Source organism: Solea senegalensis, linkage group LG3, assembly GCF_019176455.1.
Source record: "Solea senegalensis isolate Sse05_10M linkage group LG3, IFAPA_SoseM_1, whole genome shotgun sequence".
In the NCBI taxonomy this organism is placed as follows: Eukaryota; Metazoa; Chordata; class Actinopteri; order Pleuronectiformes; family Soleidae; genus Solea; species Solea senegalensis.
Window position 1 is genome coordinate 12,206,174 of NC_058023.1, and position 24,948 is coordinate 12,231,121.

At 40.9% G+C, this 24,948-nt stretch overlaps 2 protein-coding genes across 3 annotated transcripts in view; one reads left to right on the forward strand and one right to left on the reverse strand.

Annotated features, from left to right (window-relative positions):
* The window catches only part of arap2 (ArfGAP with RhoGAP domain, ankyrin repeat and PH domain 2), a 280,445-nt gene extending 275,401 nt beyond the window's left edge, over positions 1–5,044 (reverse strand). The window contains exon 1 of the mRNA XM_044020851.1: positions 4,891–5,044. The gene's annotated coding sequence lies outside the window, so the exon portion shown is untranslated. The remainder of the gene's footprint in view (positions 1–4,890) is intronic.
* Positions 1–17,824, forward strand: part of zgc:194930 (uncharacterized protein LOC557813 homolog) — a 25,915-nt gene extending 8,091 nt beyond the window's left edge. For both annotated transcript variants that reach the window (XM_044020858.1, XM_044020859.1), the window contains exons 2-3: positions 8,720–8,772; positions 15,658–17,824. In XM_044020858.1, the coding sequence (XP_043876793.1) occupies positions 8,741–8,772; positions 15,658–16,450 (825 nt within the window). In that variant the 5' untranslated portion in view covers positions 8,720–8,740 and the 3' untranslated portion in view covers positions 16,451–17,824. The remainder of the gene's footprint in view (positions 1–8,719; positions 8,773–15,657) is intronic.
* Positions 17,825–24,948: the final 7,124 nt, after the last annotated feature.

A 24,948-nucleotide genomic window follows, 5' to 3' on the forward strand; every position in this document is an offset into this window, starting at 1 on the left:
TTTGTTAAAATCCGTCGTCTCACCAATAGATGTCACCTTCATCTTAAGATATCCAAAATGAGATAACTAAATCTAAAATAAGAAGTCATACAAGGAGCATACATTTTCTCCTCCCATTTGAAAGGATTGGGAGTTTCACCACCGCTCTTTCACTGCCCTGGAAAATAAAACCATTTATTGTTAGGAAAATAACTGCTCCACCCACATGCAATAACCCCAAATGAAACTTTCAACAGATTAAATCAATTTCAACTGAGCACTCTCCAGAAGAAGAGTTACTCTGAGGCCTTATCTTTCTGGATTAAATTTTCCACCTACAGCAATCGCTCAGAAAATGTCTCCAACTGCCAGGTCCATGGGTTTCCACTGGATTTTAATCCAATACACATTTAGGGGACACTCTACAGCAATCTCACTTTTATTGCACCTGTTTCCCCAAGATGAAATGTTTCAATTTCCTCTGAAGGGAAAAAAAAAACAACAACAACCAGGAAGCGAAAAATGGGAGCTGGGCCAAGCTGCCTGCCAGCACTGCTCAGTAATCATGCCACCATCTTCCCTATCATAAAAAAGGGGCAATATATAATATATTGAATGGCAGAGGCAGCAGATAAAGAACTATAATTGCCAGCCAACAATGGCCAATATCTGAATGAGTGATGGTCATTCCATGCACAGATTGAATCCGTGTTCTCATTGGGACTTTGGAACGTCTCCAGGGGAAAAACATGATTGGTCCTTGGATGCTCTGATGTGGGTTTCAGTCATACGCTGCTGCTCGCAGTGAAACTCGAGGGAGACTTTAGAGGCCGAGAGAAAAAGCTCATTACAGGCAGGTTGGCATGAGTCGCACGTCACACTACGTTTATAACTTTCTGCCTCGTTTAACTGTTCCCCGTTCAAATTGTGAGCTAATATTTAGTGTCCATTAAAGAATATTAAAGAGAGAATCCTGGCAAGGCTTTCTCATCTGGATGAATTCATACCAATTGTATGGGTGTGATGCAATACTGACATCACAATCGTGAATTTCTACCAACCAGATATTTATCGGATATTGCTTTTTAACCTTTTTTTAAACAACTTCACACTTGATGGCTGTTAATCGATGCCATTTTTACTTCCATCTGATAAAATAGAATTGCTATAAATGCACAATTTCAGTAAGCAGTTATTGTACAACACTAATGGCCTGTCTCTCCAATCTACATGGGAAGTCTGACCTGCAGCACAATTAAAGTAATGTATATACTAGTATACATGCATGAAAAAAGAAAGTCATCAACAAACTAAAGAGAATAAACCTTTGGATGAAAAAGAAAAAAGGAACTTCATGAGCTTATTCCTACTTTTACAGATTTTGCTGAATAAAAAAAATGCAGATTAAAGCAGTTTTCCAAAGATATTTAAAAGATGGGCATTTTGGGTCACATCTTGGGTTAATTGCATCACACAGTAAACTGTTCATGCGTCACACAGAAACCACATCCGATCTTGCCTTCAAAATAAAAGCCAAAAGGTCGACACACCGTGCCACTGCTTTTAACAGAAGGAACGTAAATCAGAGCCAGGAAAAGGCAACTCAGTAAAAATCAGCTTACAGTATCATCATCATAATAATAATATGAAACCCAACTTTTCAGTGATTATTGCTAATATGTTCTATCAGCTGGAAAAGGTATGTTTTTATTCTATTTTAGTTTATGTTATTGTACAAGAAAAGGAACATCTGCCAGAACCATACTCAAAGATGTGCAGCCATCTGCCTCGGAACAGTTGTGGTGAGAGGAAAAATGGGGGTAGTATGTTAAAGTAAAATAAAAAATGAAATAGGAGGACAGGGTGAGAACAAGAGAAAGAGGGAACATGAACCGACAGCAAAACAATACCACGATAAAATAGGCAACCCAGCACAGACTAAGCCTTTTATTTGCAACATGGCTGACTCTACAAGAGATACTGAATCAAGTTTTAGTTTAAGATCCATTTTAAGTGCTTTACCCAAAGCTAACTTTAAAACTTTCCACTGTAAGGGTGTTCACTGGCGTGCCGTGCAGTTTCTTGTCCTCTTCCTCTCCATGTTTATCTAAAGCTATTAACTCTGCAAACACGGCGTGACAAAAGATGACAGACGCAAGCAGAAACGCAGGAGCCAGAATGCACAGCAGCCTGCCCTGATAGAAATGTTTGCTTTATCATTTTCTTCTTGGGAGTTTTCTTTGACTTTTAACGCTGTGATGTGACTGGTGAGTTACTCATGGGCCTCGTGCAGCGTGCAGGAGCGTTGCCAGCTGTTCGGTGTTAACTCTGTCCTGCAGGACTAGTTCCCCTCTGACTGTGAGCCGTTTCTGCTGACCAGCAGCAGAATGATTAGCCCAAGGCAGGTTACACCACAACTATGTTGTCAGCACTCAGTCAACCCAGAGCCAGTTTTTTTGCCTTGCAAATTTGCAACCCAGTGCCATTTCAATGCAAACCAGGTTTTTTTGTCCCAACTCATTCAGCCAGTTTTTAGTCGTTTTCTCTGACACTGGATCTTACTTTAAAAAAAACCTTATTTATCATATAAATATAGGGAGTCACAAACTAATCCTGTATAATAAGGTAACTTTGAAAAAACTCTATGCAAATATGCAGCAAACGAGAACATTTACATGACTTTAACTTCATTTAGTAAAAAAAAAAAACCAGCATAGAATGTAATTCCACTGTGAAGATTACAAATTTACATACTTTACATGTATTTAATCGATTCAAATCACAGATCTGCGTCACCTTGAAAATAAGAGTAAACAGCATTCCTTGATGAATAAAAAGAGTTTGCATTTCATGTACCTCAAATTATCTGCTCTATTCACTGCCGTGTCCACTTTTCACACAAAAACGCTGCCTTCAGCTTTTCCACAGATCATTAAATTCTCATGATTTGACACCAGAGGGAAAGTCATGAGTCTGACTTTGAGGCTGAATAATCTTAAAAATGGTTGTTTTGTACGACAGTGTCTGCTGCGTTTTGTGCGATGGTTTACATTCATACTGGTCTTTTTCTTTTTTGTAGTGTTGTTTCATCAACATGCACTTTGCTATGGGAATTAACAACTGTGCATAAATGTTTTATCCTCATATTATACATCATAAATTATGTGTGGTAGGTTTTTTTTTTTCCTTAGGCCGTTTAATTGAAATGCAGGTCTTTACAATGGCAATTAAATGATGTCATTATATGTCACGCTTAGTGCTCGTCTGTGCCTCTTAAAAGAAATTATACACCACGTAACTATGTATGAGCGGCATTTCCATTTATTTGGAGTGGAGTGTTTGTGGCCACCTGATGAATGCATGTTTTATGAATGTTTTCTGTCTGCACCAAATCCTAAGGGAAATATTTTGCTCTTTGGCTGCTAAACGCTTCACCTTGTTAAGTATCTAATCAGTCACTTTGTCTCTGTATGTCGTTAGGAGCTGGGGAAGTTGTGTACGGTGTCATTTCTGAGATTTTTGAAAGAAAACAGCTGCCTGCTGCGCATGCCTGGGTTAACCTGTTGTTAAGCTACTCACATCCATCACGTGAGCACAGGGCTGATTGACAATATCATCTAGTATCTAATATAAAACTGTCATTATTACTTGAGAAGTCGGGCTCACATACAGACAGAATGTGAAGGATAATGCGGGAGAAGATGAGTGAGGCGACCCTACCTGAGATCCCAGGTAGGGTCATGGTGGGAAATAGTTTTAGACCAAACTTTAGCGTTCCCTCGCAATATTTTTCCCTCCCCAGTGCTACCCAGGCCACCCATGTATGGCATTTGCTCCTTGTGAGAACTCCCCGGAGCTCCACGGCCCCCGGCCCCAGGCTAGCACTCACACTCCAGCCGGAGCTCCACGGCTCCAATAAATGGAGCTACAAATAAATGACTACAATATACAGAGTGCAGTTCCCTCACGATATGAAGGCTTGGCTCCGTATATTGTTGCGGTTTAGCGTGAGTGAGTGAGGTCGACTCGGGCATGGGAAGTGCCATGTATGGGCAGGGTTCCATACAATATTCAGTACATGCACTTAATCTTAGCCCTTTTTTTTCAGTTTATGATCCAACCTTGCTTCCGTGACTGAAACCAAAACAATAAGCAAAAAGATACTAAAAACCACCGCAATGCTAAAATGCTATAGTTTGCTCTGTTTTAAATATCATATAAATTGGCAAATTAAATAAGGGGATGATCTAATTTGAAACTTGACATTTTTAATGAAAACCTGTGGTTACATTTACAAAAGTTATATTCAACCCAAAGTACAGTTTGCGTTTAAAAGTCCAGTGTCTATACTGAGGGAGAACTCGCCGTATTCATACTCATAATCAATTCATGACCGTTCAAGTTGGAGACAGTTATGTCAAAGGGTTTTCGGGACTATTTATTGGAACAGACAGATATGCAGTCGTGTTTAGCAGAGGAGCCTCTCAGCTCGAGGATGCTCGGCAAAGGAATCAGCGCTGCCTGCTGTTTTCTGAGGCAAGCAGCACATTAAAACACACCCCAGGGTACAGCAGAGAGCGGGAAGCTGCAGACACATATCATTGATATGAAATATACATAATGCACAAGGAAAGAAATGCGACCACACAACAAGGAAACAGAAGTTGGTGGTGGTTGAATCCAGCAGCAGCAGCAGTAGCAGTAGCAGTAGCAGAATTATGAGCAATGAGATGATAAAAGGCCCAGCTCTGAGTTATTCCGAGTAACACTTAACATTACAACTGTTCTACGTACGTCTTTTACTTAGTTTAAATATTAAACATTGCACATTTGCGGAAACAGCACTTGTCCTGTCCTTAAGCCACAGATAAAATCTCTCCCTCTGATGATTGTGGGATACAAAGATCTTACCTGACTAACCCGGGAGAAGGCGGGGTTACGTCCAGAGAAGAAAGTTTTTTCAAACTTCAGTTTCAGCGCTGTGGGGTGTGTTTGAAAGCTAGTGGTCCACAAACATCAGTAGCATCATGGCAGCACTATGTACCAGCTAAAGTGCACCTCAGAGGTCACTCCATCTAGTTTCACTTCCAGGTATTTTCACTTCTTCTCCTGCTAATTAAGTCAATGCTTTTGTTGATCATCGCCCTCTGCTGGTGTAAATCAAAACTGCACCTTATGTGAAGTCCATTGAAATGACACACAGTAAAAGAAACTGATGTTGGTTAAATAATAGTCGATTCTTCATCAGTTCATTTATTGAGGAGAATTGATTAATATTAGTTATTAACAGCCCTGGTTTGTTCGCTAGCGTGATGTTTTTCTGACTGTACAGACGTGTCTGATGTTGAAGTGTTTGTGTGTGCGTGTCTGCGCAAGTGACAGAGAGAGAGAGAGAGAGAGAGAGATAGGAAAGAGTGAAAGAAATCTATACTTGGTATGGTTTTAGAACTAGAAATAATATTTTAATTAGGGAAGCTCACGATACGATATGCAATACATGGTCCACGATATCAATAATATCGTGACACAATTATTCTGTGATGATCAATATAATGCAAGACAATCATATAGAGACACGTCACGATATTTGTGTAACTTAAGAAAACAAAATGTCTGTGTTAAAAGTAGCTTTCTCTGCTATTAGTTTACCCTTGTGCTGCCTTGAGGAGAAATAGCGACACCTGGTGAGTGATACTAGCCTTTAGAGCACCTTCAATTATTATCTATTTGCCCTGGCGTATTGATTATCGTATTGCGTGAAGGACAACAGTATATCACCAAATCGATATTTTGATCCACCCCTAATTTTAATCATTAGGAAAAAAATGACACGATAATGTGATGATTATTAAATCAATACATGGGCGTTTAGTAGTGTAAAAAAAGGAAAAGAAAGCAGGTCAGAGGACGGTGGATTGGAAGCTTTTTGACCTGTAACTGTACTTAGTGCAGATTTGGACGTGATCGGATCACTCGGGACAAAAGTTAGTGCCTGCAGTCACCAAACTTAGTGGTGACTGCAGTGCTCTGTCTGTTCTAATATGACACGCCATGAATGTGATTGTTCCCAACACCCACTGGGAAATTAGCTCCTCCCTTGCTGAGCTCGTGGAAGATAAGAGACACTTCATCTGGGTGGGTACTCGGCAGAGCAACAGTGTGTGAAACGGGCTCCTCTTTTGAAAGCGCAGCCTGTCGAAGAGTTGGGTTGCTCCGGTGCTCTGAACTGCTCTGCACTTGTGGTTGTTTCATGGTGGTGGATGTGAATGTGCTGGAGGTCCCAGTGAGAGTGTAACCAGGTTACAGTGAAGCCCAGCTCACATCACAAGCAGTCACTGTTAGGACGATAACAGAGGACTCAGAGATGTGTCTGAATTTGACTTAACTCACCACTGGCTGTGCATTCAGAATGCACAGCAGCAGATTTAAAGACGATTCATGAAATATCTTTCACATTTCGTCCCTTTTGCATAAATTGTGCAATTTCTTTAATGCAAAGCCAGAAAATGTGACAAAGCTCGATAAAAAAAGCCTGTTTGACAGCCTAGTTTGTTTGGCAGCTTGTAGTGTTTATAGCTCAGCTCTGGCTGCAACTAATGATTATTTTTCATAATTGACTAATCTGTTTTGTTTGGTCCCTAAAATGGCAGAAAATAATGGTTGAATGGACAGTTGAATAATGTTGGTTGTTGTTTCCCAGATCTGGAAATGATGACATTTTTGGTTGGTGTTTTGGTTTAACAAATCCAGACATTTGAGAACATCAAATGTCTGGAAAAATAATAGCACGTTAGAAGCTGAAACATTTACTTAAATAATTTTTAAAAAATTACACTCTAACTGATTAATCAATCATCACAATATATGGCGATTCATTTAGTAATTGCTTTCTACCCGACAACAACACAAGAACACAGAGAGCATTTTACATTGGTCCCCCATGCATTTTTCAAACCAATCTCCCAAGCAAACCCACCTGGATCTCGAGGCCTGTTCCCTCCAGGACTTTGCACAAAGACATACAGTCCCAGAGCTTAAGAGAAGCCTGTTACATCATTGTTGCTTGTCCTTACTGCAGATTGAAAATGAACAGGAATAATACAAACAAAAACTGGTCAGTGAAAATGAATGACCGCAGGAGCAGACACTAATATTTCAGCAATTATTTAAGTTTATTTAAACTTGTCAAATATAACATAACAATGTGAATGGATGTTTTCAGACAAAGAAACACTTGGAACTCGACAACCTAGTGTGGCTAGTCAACAAGAGCTGCTATTACCTCACATAAGCACCTTTTACTCATGTTTAAAATAAAAATGAAGTTTGCTATTAAACCATTTATATATACAATACCCAGCTGTATTAACTCAGCCTTTTTTTCTTAAATCAAAATTATACACCCCGCCTATCGCCCTATGTCAGCTGGGATCCCCACAACCCTCATGTGAAGGATAAAGCGGTAGAAAATGTATGGATGGACGGAAAATTACACAATGGCAACTTGTTACAGAGTTGTCCTAACTCTCACATTTTTGTAAACAATATTGTAAAGTGCAGCTGTTTGGTGACAATAGCTTTTGTAATGAGGTGACACTACAGCGCAGTTGCGTGTCATTAATGATTGAGGCATTACGCTCTCTGCAGGACTCCGGGATTCATCATCTGTTGAGCACCAATGTCATCCAGACATGATCCACATATGATTGCGCTCTTCAATTCCATCCTGATTTGATTTTTTTTTTCACAGATTTGTCTGAAGGTAAAGAAAAGGATATCACGATCATGAAGTTGATGTTAAAAGTAGAAATGTCTGGTTTCTGTCTTTTACTCCACAGTGAGATACTGTGTCCTCTACCTCTGGTGCCCTCACTCTCCTTTGCTTGCAGACGAACCCATTCAGGACTCAGTGATTAATTATTTACCCAGGCAATGAAATGCCAAAGCCTAAAGAAACACACCACCGGGAGTAGAAAAGGTCACACCAACGTTGCACATAGATACACGCTCTTCAATACGCACCCGCACAGCGGTGATGGGTGCAATAAAATCTTTATCGGTGCTTCAGGCAGACAGAGTTTTCATCCTCGTGTTCAAACACCAAAGAGACCAAGGGCAAGGCAGAAACTTGACTGATGAGGTGAATCTTCAATAGGTCCCTGAAACAGCCTTCATTTAAAAACCACTCACATGTCAAAGATGGTGAGCTGACCGATCAATAACTGTCCGGGACTCAGTCAAAGTGTGTCTGTGTTTGTGTGGCATTGGACAGACTAAACATGGGTCATGATTCTAATGAGGCTTTTCAGGTTTGGCAACCTTATGTAACGGCAAATGAAAATTCAAATTGTGAATATACTGGCTGTGCCACGTTTTTTTCCCCACTATTTCAATCTAACATGATTCCTTCGTCTGTGATGACTTTGAATTGGACAAACTGCTTTGTAATGCTAGCATTGCAGAAGTCTGAGGTTGGTTGGTCTCTTTATTTGGGTCTGTTTGCATGTGTGTAGAGGACAGAGAGGCTGTATTTCAACAATGATTGTACTTTATTGTAATATAGTATTTTAAAATGCTGATCCTTAGTGTGTGGAGGTAACAGCAACCGTTCCTTGATGAAGAAGTTCAGACACAGATGGGATAAAGTCATCCAACAAAGTTGAAATATGCATGTTTTGTAGTATTCAAAGAGTCTTTATGTGGTGATTAGCTTCATCGTTTTGTTTATGTCCCTCCACAGCTCCTCCACAAAGCTGGCCAAATGGGGTGCCGATGCTGCCGGATGATAAAAAGGTGAGAATTGTATCTGACCTCTTCTTGAAAGTCTTGTGTTGCTTCTCTTTGCTTTCTTTATAATGAATATTATCATCATTTTACTAATTATATTCATATTATTTGAAATAATCCTTTGGTTGTTTGCACTGTCGTTTCTTTTCATTTGTACTCTTTCTGCCTGTTAGATATGTGTGAATACAAATAGCCCCTCAAGGATAATAAAGATATATTTTATTGTATTAAATGACAAAACCATATTATTTAATCCCAGTTTCGATAAAACAATTGCCTTGTAGACACACCTTTTTCTTTTCCAAATAAGAAGTGTGGAGGTAAATGTTCCGTTTCTTCATCTGTGGCACACACTATGTAGAACAATGACTAAAGAAACTACTGTAAATTGAATCATAAAACAAAGCCACATCCATCGTTTACAGAAATTATTTTCTTGTCTCTCTGGATTATCCAAAATGTAATGAGTTAATAACTGCTCACGAGGATAAAGGAGATGTTCTTTGTGACGTTAAAAACATCCTTCAAGTTCTGACTTAAGTTAATGGAAAGTTGACTTAATGGAAAGTTGACTTGAAAAGACTTGTAGCATCGAGATTATGATGTAAAAGATGACACAATGGGGTCATGCACTTATTAGCATGAAGTGACAGCTGCTAGCTGTCTGACTGTTAAGGTGCCTTCCTTCGGAAGTCGAAGTCGAAAAAGTAAATAAAAAATATGTACGCAAAGGTGTCATCATTAGCATTGTTTGCGAAATAACTAACTTGTGAAAAATGAATTAACTAACTTTTGACGTGAGTGGCAGCCATTTTGAAGTCCTATGTCGGGGTTTGTGAGTTGGAAATTTTACTTGACTTGAGCTGAAAGTAAAAAGTAAAGCTGTTGATTATTTCCTCCATTTGCCAAATAATAAACCACCCACCTGCTGGGAAACCAAATCTCACTGTATCCAGTGTTTACAGGTCTGCAGCCACTTCAAATGGCTCCTCAGCAACATAATGATTTCTTGTCTTGTTTTATGCAGAAACTGAGAGGTCCTATTTATAATATGTCTCACATGAGCTCTTTGTACAAAGCGGGAGTCAATACGCCAATAGCCATCACCCTTGGTTACTGTATTTCTGTGCAGGTTTGTCTATTCATGAAAGCCCTGCCAGCCACTGTTGTCAGGGTTCGACATCGTGGTGGTGTTGGAGGCGAACGAGGAGACAGAACAGCGTAGAATACAAGATTCTGATTGCAGATTAATGAAAGGGCATGCTGTGATTCACATACCAGAGTTGTAATCCCCCTCCACACCATTTTTTTTTCTTTCCCACGTCAAAGACACACATGTGAACGCTTGTGACAGCCACACATACGTTCCTTGTTGTCACATTTATGGGCTTAGCAGGGTTTGGCCTGTAGGTAACTGGGTCAAGAGGGACAGCTGACCTCAGTGTCAGCTGTCCCTTAAACCGCAGAAACTCTGGGGGTGACAATTCATATTTTATCTTCTGCTCGATAGAAAGGACTTGCATTTACTTTATAATCATCTGAAGAACAAACTGTGCTTAAAGCTTTTCTCAAATGTTAAACCAACTACAATCTAATCTGGACCTATTCCCATTACATATATAACCTTAAGTTTTCAAGAAAATCCATTTCCCACTGTTCCTATTGGGTGTACTTGAAAATGAAAAACCCATAAAGACAAAAACATACACTCAACTTGGGACTGTCCCTGTATATTCCTGCGTTTGTGTCTAAATCAGCACTTTTTAAAGAAGTCGCATTTGCTACAAAATTATACTTGTATTTTTCCAAGACACAGCAGAAAACCTTATTCTTATGATTTGCTTAAAAACCTGGGGAAAAACATCCACAGCAAAAACACAGTTGGCCCCATAAAAGATGCATTTTAATTAATAACTTGTTTGGAGGCAGAAGAAGAAAAGTATCCAATCATCGTTAAGAAAACGCACAAATTGTTTTGCTTGTATTTTTAACAGCTCATTTAAACATGTGGTAGACATTCAACAAAGTTATCATGTAAATCTAATTCCAATAGTCTTTTTACTTTTCATTAAATTTATTTAATCTTATATTTTACTAGGAAGTCAGTGAGATTAAAATATCGATCTCTTCTGCCACGGTCAGTTAGCATGTGTTGTTAATAAAAAATATCGTAAAATAATACATAGCTACACATATTAGAGATGAGGAACAAAGCACAAGACAGTCATTTATCAGTTAATTACAGCTTGCAGTAACTCCTTCCTTAATCCTGAGTTCTAAATAATTTTCAAAAGACCACAATTTGCTCAGCAGTGGGTTTGAAAGTGCTTTTGTACTGAAAAACAGCTGTGGCTGCTTTAGGCGATAATAATATATGGTTCAGTCCATTTAGATTACAGCAGCTTTATTGAAAAAAAAAAGAAAAAAGAACAACATTCTGCAAAATACTTTGTAAGTTTAACCGTATGCAGCGTCATGCGTCTTTTCTGTTACTTCTCATCTTGTTGTTGTTGTTGCTTTAAAGAAATGTTTTTCCAGAGTCTTAAAAGTCACCTGATTTAACCTGAATCAGTGAACTGCACCTTGCCTGGTTTCACACAGACAAATTCAAACACATGCAAAGGATGGCACCCAATAAAAGTAGACATTCCGTTTGCCTTCTGTTGTCTCTGTCTAGCCCACAAACAAAGACAAACAGCATCACAGCAACATGTTGTCTAGTTGTTTGGGAAATAGAGTAAGAATTGGTGACCTCCCGTTGTTGAAGAAAATGCGGTTTCATTTTCTCACACAGCATTTGTCCACCTTTTTCACCCCCCTTCTCCTCCTGGTAAAATGCCTCATGTGTCTGTTGCCTTTCTGGAAGCGAGCCTCAGATTTCACCTTGGCAGCCAGGACGCAGCGGCAGTGCTGACGAGGAGCCAGAGAAATGGGCAAATAAAATCATTTTCTCAGCTTTCTGCTGTGAGTGGAGACAGAGGGGAGGATGCAGGATGAGCAGAGAGGTTGTTAAGTCACAGGGTGAGCCTGTGTTTGTCGATGGGCTGGCTTGTAACTATAGACGTGTGGGTGGTTGATTCTTTTTTTTTTACTGTGTCTGGAGAGGACAAAGACATCTGTAACTGAACCAGTTAATATATTTGAAGGCTAAATTCTCTATTTTCTAGACTTGTGTTTTGGTTGAAAACATGTCAGGGCTGTCGCTCTTTTCTGATTTTTCACAACAAAATGTCACTGTCCAATTTGTGTGGGTCTAAGACCAAGCTGTGCTCACAGTGCCCTCTCCTGGACCAGGCGGCAGTTACCTCAGATGACCTGATGTGCTTCTATGCCATATATTTTGATTCAAATTGGGCTATTAACGCCTTAAAACACCGAGCATTTAGGCTGCTTTTTTCCATTACTATGTTAAAACGAATCTGGAAAAAAATACTAAGTTAACACACTGCTAAATAATAGAAGCTAGCCAATGTTAGCTACAGGAAAGCTAAATGAGACTCATGGCAACAGTAGATAATAGCAATAGATAATAACGATAATAATAATAATAATGATAATAGAGAACATGAGCTTAAGTGAAGTAATGTAAAGCATTTGTGCAAAGCTTTACCAGCTTTCCTGTGCATATGTTTACGACAACAAAAAAGACTAAATAAACCGCTAAACAACTGTTAGCGCACTAGCTAAGCATTCAAACTCGCCGGCGGCTAAGTGTTTACCTTGACGTGTCCGGAATGTGAGATCAGGCAACCAGATACCCAGTGAAGTCACAGCTAACTTTGACACCCATACACCACTGTGCTTAGCTGAAGGCGCTAACCAGGTAACAGAGCAAGACTTTTGCAGACCTTAACAGCAGTATGGCACCAGTGACACAATATCACATCAACAAGTTTCGTTTGTATCGCAAAGTAGTTGCGCATATATAGGTCTACTTCATCTGCGTACGCTAAGAACCTAACTTAGCTAGAACCTAAAAAAATGAGCCTAAAAGAATGTATGGAGTGTCATATATCCTTTTTTTAGCACAACCTATAGACAGTCCAATAAAAACAAAAAACATTTTTCATTTTCACCTACTATATAAACACATCTGAAATGTTGACTTGTTTTTATGAACTTTTCCACTTTATCGCTACTCCCATTTATTTATTTATTTATTTTTGAAAATATGCGATATAAAATTAATCATGACTTTGACTCAACAACACATCCTTTTGTAAAGCCTGAATATATGACCTATAAACACACCCCCCAGGATGTCCATATAAGGAGTTGTGTATTATTCCCACAGTCATTTACCAAGGGTTCACCTGAGCACTAAGGGTTAAGGATAGAGATTGAAATTGCCACAGCAAGTTTAGGTTGATAGAATATCTAAATTTCGGTCCAATGTGTAGTGGCTAGTGTTTAGCAAAGCCCCTCCCCCTCAACAAAACTAAGCAAGAACAGAGTGAAGAGGACAAGCTGAGAAAGAAAAAAAGAGAAGGTGGGAGGGAGCGAGACAATGGATGGAGAAAAAAAAAAGCTTGAGGGAAGGCGCTCAAATCAAGGAGAAGTCAAGTGCAATGGGAGTCGATGAGAGCGATGCAGCTACATTACAATGACACTGAAGGAGAGACGAGGTGGAAGAGGAGGAGGAGGCTTTTGTGGAGGTGGAGGGGCACCTGGAGAGGTGTGAGATGGAGGAAGCTCTGCCGCGGTTACAGAGGAGAAAACAAATGAAAAGGTGGTTGTGATAAACACAAGGCTGCCACAGCGGGTGATGTCTGACAGCCTGCTACATGCTCCACAAAATAAACGCCCCCCCACCCCCCACCTGCCGACTCTCCACCTGCCAACTGTTGAGGTGCACGGGAGCAAGTGACAACGAACTACCCTGGTCAGAAAGTCCTCCAACATGGTGGTCGTCACATACGTAGCCAAGGCCGCTCACAGTGCAGAATCTAAATGAGCACTAATTAGTCTCTGACCTTTAGTGACGTCCACTATCCAAGATAGCACAGACAGGCCTGTGGTGGAGCATACAGTCGTCTGTATATTATGCACAATAAAAGCCCTGCTTGACAGAAGATGAGAGCAGTGAAAAGTGGAAAAAAACAAACAAACAGCAAACGCGTCACCAATATTTGCTGTTTACTTCGACCGAGAATAGATACTTATGTCAGTTGAAGGTGAAAATATTCTCTGAAGCAGTCTGGGACTCATTGTAATGAGCTGATTAAGAAACACGGTGGCTCAAACAGGACTCATTATTTTGCTGTTTCGTATCTGAATGTGAACTTCCAATTTATCTCACTGACTGGGGCTTCTGCACATAATCAGCAACTGTTTGCTTTTTTTTTTTCCTATTAGCAGCTCTTGTCACATAAAGAGCCAGTTTGCTGTAAATTGGGGCCAACAATCTAATTGCTGCAGACAAACATATAAAGCTTGTCTGCAGCTAGTTGCTAATGTTGATTTCCAACCGCTTTCATTTAAGGCCACGTCCAGATGGAAACGGAACGTGAAAGATCTTTTGCTTTGCCATTTTCAAAAGGGTTCCCGTAAAGACGGGCATCGTTTCAGGAAATACAGTATCTCCGTAGCGCCGGAGTGCATATGCCAGCACTGTAGAAGAAGACGTTGTAAACGTTAGATATAATAACAGAAACAGAATGAACCGAGCCAGGAGAAAGGGAATAATGTCTGTTTAAGTTTACGGGTCGTGCCCCCCGTCATAAACCTAAATGCACAATTCTGCCGCACGAGTGACATCCATCTAACTGTGTTTACTGCGGGCGGAGAGTCGGACACACACACACAGTGCAGCCAACTGTGTGTGGAATAATCACTGATCTGTTTTGTTTATTCAAGTAAAATTAGGTTCTGTAAAAATACCGTTTCCTGTCCCCTAAAATGCTGTCTCCATGTGGACGGCCCCTAAGTCTCTTGTACATAGCCAAGCATCATTTTCAAGGGGAAAGTTGCCACGCTCCCTGCCGACACGATCGTCCTTTCCTCAACTGTACATAATAAACCATCTGCTATTCACATGAGCAGTGCAAACACAAGCTCGCTTCAGTCTGGTAACAGTGTGCGTGTGTGTCACCGAGTAACTTAGTAGCACATAGGAAAGAGGCTTTCTTGTTCCTGTCAGTGTACATTATGTACAAGTTTGTGCTGTGGGTGTTTTTTTTTTTAATTATTTATCGATCGTTACGGGAACATCTGACTCAGTCAGACAGACAGAAATAGTCGTCTCTTTCTCCCGTCTGTCACCTCACTGATCCGGGTGATCAAACAGTGACGCCAAGACAAATAAGACTTGAACTATTTGAGGAACAATAGTTTTGCCAACTGTGTTTCTCTTGGTAGCAACTTAAACATCCAGTATGCAACATTTAGTAATATAAAACCCAGGATGTTTGTATAAGAGTATAATTGTTTTGAAATTAATACAAAAAAGTAGCTTTAGAATCCGTCTTTTGAATGTACTTCTTGGGGACGTCAATTTTAACCAAAATTCAGATCCATTCCAAGTTGGGGGGAGGAGTTCAAACCTGAATTTCAAAAACCTGTGTGGCAGAGGATCTGAGTTCCTCGTGAGTGAGTCGTGTGATATTCGTTCACACTTTGGAAAAAGTGACAGCCCGAGTGCTTGCTTTACGAACGCCTCCATTTTGCATTGCCACGTTTTAGCAACACCCAGAATGGAGAAAGGCAGAGGCAGATGCTCACTATATGCAAACAAACAGGTCATCATCTCTTTCTGATATGCAAAAAGTTCCCCTTACATATTGAGTAAAGGGACTAATTGTGACACAGTGGTCCTTATTTGAGCTGAATAGAAATAATGATAATGTGTGACATAGTATCTGAAATAGAAATGACTCTTGTCTTGTCCCACAGCTACATCCATGACCCGTCAGAGGCGGTGGACGTGAAGAGCGACTCTGCGGGCAATTCGCTCTACCACGCCCACCATCTTCCAGGCAGGGCCCTGAGCAGTGACGCACTCAGCGGCCACAACAATCAGAAGCAGGGCTTCCACAACCTAGGCTACAGCAAGTCGTACGACAGCACTCTGAAACTAGAGGTGGACAACAACCACGTCAACCAAAGGCTGCACGCGGCGCCTTCTTCTGCGAAGGAGCAGCACCAGCAGGCGAGTGCCCTACCAGCAGAGGGGGGGCTGTACATCATCCAGCCAGACGCTATGGGACCAAGATGGATGATACAGGAAAAAACCCCGAGTCAGGTGCCGGTTTACCCCAGCATAGGTGAGTATGAGAACCAAAGAAGCTACGGCGAGCAGGAACACCGCGCGAGAAGGAAAGAGTGGGATAGTTCCATCCCAAAGTGCACGACCAGCAGCGAAAGCCTGTCGGCAGATGAGATCGATGAGGGCGTGGGAGGGACGCCAGAGTACCCGTGCGACACGGGGGACGAGGGGAGCGTCCTGTCGGTGGACATCCACACCAGCAACACCAGCCTGTCCTCCGTCGACACCAGGGACGAGCTCAGGCGGCGCAGGACTCTCGACGTTTCCACCATGGAGAGCGGGATCTCGGTGACAAAGAGCGAGTACGAGGAAGAGGAGGCGCCGAACGACGAGGAGGAGGTGCAGAGTGTCACGGACTCTATGGTGGCGGAGGCGCTCGCCGCCCTCGAAGCCGCCACCGCCGGCGAGGACTTTGATTGACACACCTCAGTGCTTCCTCTCACTTTTCACCCAGAAGCCTGGATTCAGATTTAAATGTGACTTGACATAACATTTTGGAAAAAGCTGAATCTGAAATGACACCTCCCGCGGTGTTTCATGACAGAAAACTGGAAACAAATGAAGGAAAACTCTGTTTACAAATAAAAGAACAGACTTATTTTTGAACTGGAAGGTTTTTTGGGTTCGTTTTTTTTTGTTTGTTTGTTGTGGTCATACAGAAGGAGAATTGTATCTGCCTCATGAAAGAGGCAATCATTGTAAAGCTGCAATGTTGTTTTCAAAAAAGCCACAAATGTGTAGTTTGTGAACATCATCTGCTGCCATATTCGCTTTTTTTTAACATATTTATCACTCCACAGTCCCAATAAGCCTGTATCGGCAGCCACTGCTTTGCCATAGGACTCTAGTGTCTATACTATGCTGTTAGCATATTGTCAATCTTCCACACCCGCAGTCCTTGCCATATCTCATCTTCATGGGAATTTTGCCCCATTTTTTATAAGCTACCAATCTTTATTTTTATTATTTATATCTGCACCCACGTCATTTTTGATCTATCAAATGAAACTAAATCACAAAAGAAAAGAGGGAGTGTGATTCGTATGTATATGTCGTTGATTTTTTTAACCAAAATGAATGTAATATCTACTTGGGAAATTTAGAAACGTGTTTACCCACCAGACACACTGACTGCACACTTAATTCATGTGTATTTTCCATGCACAGTGTTTGTGTGAGACCACGTCATGGGGTGGGGAATCTATGCAGATTTATAAATCCAGAGCAGGTTAGTATGAAGATGAAGTCTCCAGTACATTTCAGTCTCTGTCTCAGAGTTTAACGAGAGCGTCTGAGAATTGACTCGCAAAACTGTCTGAAAATGGAGTGATTGAGAAGATCAATCCACAACTGGAAGTCTGCAGTGACAAAGGGTGAGAAACAACCTAAATAGATGAAGTTTGCTCTACACACACACACACACACACACACACAACAGTCACTGATCTAATCACCTGCCAAGTGTTTTGTGAAAGCACTCGCCCCTTTTTGAAGGATGACATTCCAGATGTAAAAGATCCGGTGTGTCAAGTTTTTATTATTATTATTATTATTTTATAGGTCAGGGTTTGTTTCTTGTCTTGCCTGTGACATTAGTTCAACTCAGCTTGCTTATGTGCCTAATTATGAACTAATCGAGGTCAGACTGTACAGAAGAAATTGCAGATATGGCTTATTTTCTTTCTCTTTTTTTTTTTATGTCTTCAGTCATCGTGTGTCTGCCAAATAATTTCACGTTATATTTGTATTGTAAAATAAACAAATGTACTTTAAGAATAAAAACCTAAAAACTAAGACGTTTGGTGTTGGTGTGGTTTTCAGAAAAGGTTGCAGGTGGTGGGTTACAAATGAAGTAGTGTCTGTTATTAGCTGGCACTACCTATTAGTAGTTAGTTTCAGTTTTATATTACCTTAAAGCAATATTTCACTGTTGGAAAGATGAATGCCTATTAAAATTTAGTCATCTATGTAGCAGGAATGGGAAATAATATTTGATGCAAACTGCCTTCTTGGCTGAGAAAGGCAGAAAAATTTCATTTTGGCTCATGTAGATGAACGACAACAACTCCCACAATGCAGACAGTGCTTGTTGTGTAGACACACAAATCCCTGTGAGGAATTAAATAGATAATAAATATAAAAATTAGAGCCGTCAAACGATTAATTTTTTTATTCGCTATTAATCGCATTTTTTCCATAGTTAACTCGCGATTAATCTCTATATTAAAAATATAGTTAGAATCAAATAAACACAAAGAAAAGATGTCTTATCTTTGATTTCTTCTTTCATATAAAAAAAGTGCATTGTAGACCCACTTGACATGTCTATTTCAAAAACACAGCACATAAAATGCCACAACAATGTGGTCTTAAAACTGAAGCGGTAGTAGACAACAAACGACAAACAGAACAGGGCCTAATAACAGTTAAATGAATGAAAAACTGCAGTCCTTAGACACATCAGATTCAGAACTCTGAACTCTTAGTGCTAACTTTTCTCCTATTTATTAAGCCAATTGCTAAGGTAAAAAGAAAGACCAGTCTGGTAACATTTTCAGTGGACAGTGCTGCTACCGCTGTCGTTAACTTGGTCGGCGACGACTCACACACTCAACCATAGAACTCTGACGAATCTGCTGCTTGCTATTAGCCTGGACTGCACTGCCGGTATGTTTTGTTAGTAGGTGGTAGCTCAGACTGCTAGTACTTCGGTGATAGTGAAATTCTGTCGGACACAAGGCGCATATTACCTTTGTTTTGTCAACTGAGCCATCTTGAGGGTTTTTTTTAAAGTGAAACGAACCATTCAGAAGCCCCGGGGTATTTTTTTCCCTGACCACGGTTTGATTAGAAGAAGTATTGCTCTCATTCTTCTTCTTCTTCGTCTCTGCGGTTGGCAAACAACTTGAAGGTGCCTTATCGCCACCTGGCCTGGAGGTCCCATACTACAGTCTAGTAGAGGACAAACTGGGCCGCGATTAACGCGTTAACTATGACAGCCCTAATAAAAATACAAAACAAAACACTAATTCTAACATACTGGAACTTTGAAATAATTTAAGCTAATACTATTAGCTGTTTTTTCCCCCCCCCCATTGTACCTACTCACTCCGCCCTTTCCTAAGCACATCAGGGAACTACGGTGGCCTTCACACACCAGAAAGGATGACCGTCCTTGTTTGCCAACTTCAGCCCTAAGTGCAGAGTGTAGAGCATATTCTAAGTCGTTTTTTATTTGAATGTGAATACACACTGATACAAACATAAAGATCTTAGACGTCCTTAATGTTACACACCGAAGGACAATTATCAATATAGAATAGCTTTCCTGCACTGCCTGTAGATCAGTGTACAAAATGGCTGGCTGTTACTCGTCAGTGGAGAGAGAATTCGCCGCAGATAAATTGAGTGAGAAAGGTCTCGGTGTAAACAGGTTTGGCCCCGTGACAGCAGATTTTAATTCCCCGTCTGTTGGGCAATAGTCATTTTATATAGGCTACTTGCTGCATTTGGACAAAGCTAATGGATTGTTTTGGAGAGCTGGTGTTTCTGCAGGACATCAAACACTTGTTTACAAGCACGCGGCCACTGTGGGAGTTTGAAAACCTCGCTGTTGCTGCAGTTAGAGCCCTGACAGGCAGCGTCCAGGGACGCAGAGCCTCCACTAATGAACACCTCAGGGCGTTCTTGAGCCAGGAACACACACACACACACACACACACAGTGAGCCTTGGAAACCTCCACAACAGCCGCGACTGAAAAAAAAAATCCTGGTTGGCTGACTGACTTCTGACTCGTCACCGCAGGAGAAGCTATTAGCGTGTCTGTCCCCGTGTCTCTGAGCACAGGAGGAGGGAAAGAACCCGGAGGGAACCGAAATAGCCCGATCATCGAGCCATCTCGCTCCATCCTCCTGTCCTCGTGCCTTCTGCTCTTCAATGTAATTGCTCTCTCAATTACAGAGTGCTCCTCTCACTCTACTTTGGAGTTTGCGGGGTGATTTGTGCCGCATGAGATCTGCAGCTTTTTTAAAGGCCCAGTGTGTCAAATTTAGGCAAAATGGTTCCCATTTCTACTGGGCAGAAATGAAATAAGTGTACAATCACCTGGACGTTTGTCATGTTGGTTTTATTACCCCAGAATATGCTATTTATTCTTAGATTAGGAGTGAGTCCTCTCTACAGAGGCCATTATATTGGACCACCATGGTTTTACAGTAGCCCAAAATGAACAAACTGAACACCTGATGCTAAATCCTACACACTGTACCTTTGAAGGAATACTTCACCGATTAGCATTTAGCTTTGTATTACTAGAATAGGGGTAGTATTTTTGAAAAATTGTGCTTCCCAACCTCAGTTTCCCCTGAGTTGAGAAATATCTTCTTCTTCTTTTTGTTACGTGGCCACCAGTGACACCGGTCCTGTTAGCATAACTGTTAGCAAAGATGGCGGACACTGTTTACATTCTGGGAATGAGGTCTTTGCTAACAGTTATGCTAACAGGACCAAGTGTCACTGGTGGGCACATTTTTTCAAAAATACTACTTTTAGCTTTGTATTACTGCTCTAGTAATACAAAGCTAAATGCAAATCGGTGAAGTATTACTTTAAATGTAATGATTTATAAAGAAGAGGTTGATCAATTAATCCATCAGCCAATTTAACAGTTTAGCTATTTTCTTTAGCGATAACGTTTTGTTTAAAAATAATTACATTTTTATTTGATTTATGTTTATTAAATGATTTCTTTTTGTTTTATACATTTCGCGAAATCCCTTGACACTCAATAATATAATAATATAATACAGTAATAATTTGTGGTTAAGGTTGGGGATAAGACTGTCCAAATGAACGCAGTGTCCTCAGAAGAGGAGGCGCACAAACAAGTGTGTGTGTACGTACTAGCATTTGAGGATTTGTGGGGACCAAAAACATATAGAAATGATATGGAATGAGGACATTTCGGAAAGTGAGGACATTTTGGCTGATTCTCACATCTTTAAAGGGCTTTTTCAGGGTTAAGACATGGTTTAAGGGTTAGGGTTAGAATCATATTTAGGTTAGGGTTAGGCATTTAGTTGTGAGGGTTAAAGTTAATTCATTATGTCTACGAGAGTCCTCACTAAGAATGCTGCGCAAACGTGTGTGTGTGTGTGTGTGTGTACTTGTATGGGTTAAAGTTCACCAAGGGTTAAGGTTCGGCACTTAGTTGTGATGTTAAGGTTAGCGTAAGAGGCTAGGGTTAGCATTATGTCTACGAGGGTCCTCACTATGAATTCTGCACAAACGTGTGTGTGTGTGTTCTTGTATTTATATCTTTGTGAGGTCAAACAAAAATGGTGTGTTTTGTCAACACACAATTTTAAAGGGCTCGAGTTAAAACCTGGTTTTATGTCTTAGTATTAAAGTTAAGGTTAGGGTAAGGGGCTAGGGAATGCACTATGTCAATGATGTGTCCTCACTAAAGTTATAAAAACAAGTTTGCGTGTGTGTACAGTGGCCTGAAGTAGCACAGATGAGCTTTGTTGTATTTTTGTTAAACATTTACCACAGTGAGGGTCCATGTCTGCCTTTTTAAAGCTGAAAACATGGAAAACATTGGTTGTTTTTGGCCTTTTTATTCCATTTTTGTTTTTTTTTAATGGAACACCTTTGATGTTTTTGGAAAAAAAAAACACCAATGAAAATAGTACAGAGAAGAAGATATGTGAGGTTATACAGGGCAGAAATGTGTGTGTGTGTGTGTGTGGATTCAAAAGCAAAGAAAACCAGAGCGAATGAACCCTGATGTCCTTGTTTGAAAGCAGGAAATGGAGTTCACCTCTCTGTTGACTATCTGGTTTTTCATTAATACAAGTGACTTCTCAGTGTGTGTGTCACTGTTGCACTGTTACAGCCCAACAATCGGCCCGTCTTGCCTTACGATAACAACACAAAAGATGCTTTAAATGAGCTCATCTGTGCTACAACCTGCTGTGTGTTGACTGTAGACAGCGTGTATGTACGTATATATGAGTGTGTGTGTATATGCAGGCAATTATAGCATTTGTGTGTCAGAATCATCATGCCATCTTTTTTTAAGGTCCGTTACGAAGCTCATTTTAGAGAGTTCCTAAGGCGTGTTTTTGCGTCACGCACTTAAATATGACACACACGCACAAACACAGTCACAAGCCCGACACGACTTCAAGAAGATAAAGCTGTATGTAGCTGTAAGCTGTCAATGAGTTGAATATTGTTTTTATTTTTTGTTTGTTTGTGGGTTGTTCTTTGCTAAAACGCAATGTGACGACGAAAATGACGACGTCATGCTCCAACTCTTCGCAATTCCACTCGTCCATGATTCTTCTTCGAAGATATTTCATTTCAAAAATGACAAAGAAAAAGATCGTAGAGAGAAAGTTCTGTTTCCATGTGGCTACGACCTACATTTTCCAGCCAGTTTCAAGAAAACTAACACAAAAGAACGTGTGCAGGCCATTCTGGCTCTTCAAACATGTTGTAAGAGCCAAACAGTTGCAGTAAAAACAAGGATTTTTCTCTCCCCTCACTTCCTGGTTCTCTTTGGAGTCTCAGACTGTGTGTTCAGGGAGTTGAAAGGAGCAACTCCTGCTATCGCCCCTTTTTATTTGTTCTTATTCATTTGCTCTGAATGTTACAAGAGTAGCAATCTTGCTAGATGCTACCATGCTAACCTCCGATAGCCACTAAGCATCGCGTCCGCTCACAGCAAACAAGCATTTGAAATGACGCGCATGTGTGAGTCACGGAAAAAGAGTCGATAAAGTGTCGCCTGTGGTTTAATAAATAGCAACAAAAAATGGGCTTTTATGCCCTAGAAAATGGTGTCTTGCACCTTTAAATGTCCAATAAAGAGCCCAAAATAGTCCCCAGTTTGGGATTCACCAGACTCGGCTGATGTTTAACTCCAGTTACGCATTACAATGGTTTGCCTGGGAACTGAATTTGATGAGTTTCTCAAAACAGGATCTCCTGTGAACCTTAGTGGTTTCAGCTAATAAAAGAAGCACCAGATGCTCCTGGTCACAAGTGACTGAGTAAAGACACGATGAGTTACGGAGAGGCGGTCAGTCAGTCGTTTTCACAAGGTCACTGTGTTTCCAGTCCATACGTGGTAAACATTGACTCGTCCTCGCTCGGGTCCCAAATGTGTCCTGAAAAACAAAAGGGAACAAAATCCCCTCTCTCCCCGAGCCAGAGCTCGGCCTCTTAGTTGAAAGCACGAGACAAAGATAAGACGCGGGGACTCAGCCTGGCATCAGCAGGGGAATCGTGTCGCACTGAGGCCTTAATAATTCAGTGTGTGAGATAAATTTACTGCTTACAAAGTCACCAAAAGACACAGAGCAGAGCTTTACCATCATCTGAACCTGAGCTTCCAAAAGTTTAAAGCACCGGAAAAAGGTCAGCAAAACGTCCCAGGGCCACGTTCAGATCATGCAGCACAGCGATGAAGTCAACAGATAACTACTGACAATATAATCACAATCTCAATAGATCAAAATAACTGGGATTAGAGCTGGGGAGCAAATAAGGGTGGCTCGATATCATCGGTGGCCGTTCGACCTGGCAATAAAAATAATTTTCTGTAATCGGACTGCAATCAGGTAGCGCCTGACGCATTCACGACGCATTGTTATCCGATCTGCCAAAGCATTTCGGGAGGAGGTTGGAGACGCTTTGTGACCACATTGAACAGAAGTAGAAATGCAACGAGAAAAGCAAATAGCACGATTTCACCTGTGGCTAACACTGTGCATGTTAAAAGTCCAATTTTAGTCAGACTGAGACAATAATTTGGTTTTCTTTGGTTTTCTTAATGTCATGTAAACACAATAGTCCATCTCAAATCGAGTTTGTCTCAATCGGACTAACACCCCTGGACAATGTGAATCATAGTCCGATTTCTCCCGCATGTATACGCTTAGTCAGACTAGGAGTCGGACTTGGTGTTCTGCGCATGCACCAAAATGAAGTAGAAGTACATGTTCTCCCTGTGTGTGTGTGCACATGTTTTCTCGGGGTTCTCCGGTTTACACATGTCCAAGAACACACAAAGGTTATTGAGCACTCTAAGTTGACCATTGTTTTGTTTTTTTATTGTAGGGTGAGAAAACTTTTAACAAAAATAGTGACACTTTTCTTTTGTCCCAGTCACAACTAGAGTCAACACGGGAGTCAATATTTGCAGCCAGTCCTTGTGTTGACTGCATTACCCTGACAGGTTTAACATCCTGGTGTGTTTGTGTGTGTGTGTGTGCGTGTGTGCGGTTTGCTTCGTGCCTACAGCGGTGGGTGGGGTGACGTCGGTTTCTTTTCCATCACATGTAAATGTTCCCCCGTCCATGTCAACACTGAGAAAGTCAATCCTCCCTCTGGAGCAGTCACGCAGCCGACTCGTTTGATCACGTCCTTGCCGTGGTTCCAAAATAGATGGGGGTATTAACAATTTAATGAAACAGTAATCCAAAATTATTGACTTTTTTTTAAACCAAAGAGGACAAAAGGAGAGCTTTCTCCTCGTCCTCCTTCAGGTCAAAATCGCTGTAACCTTCGGTGAGAACGCGTTACATCGCACAGGGAAACCTGATAAGGCGGTGAAGAGGAAACAAACGAGTCCAAGTTTGTTAATCCTCAGAACACCTTTTCCCTCTCCATCCCATCTCCATTATCTGGAAATAACACGGCGGAGAGTAGAGGTCATCAGAATAACCTACTCTACATGAAGCAGACAAATCGTCTTGTCATTGCGGCATGAAGCCGGAGAGAAGGAGCGAGGAGGAGGAGGAAAGAAGGGAAATGAGAAACAATCTAATACGAAGACGGATGAGGAGGAAAGGGAGAAGTTACACTGCAGCGAGTAGCAGTGGCTTTTTATCACTGTGACGCACTAAC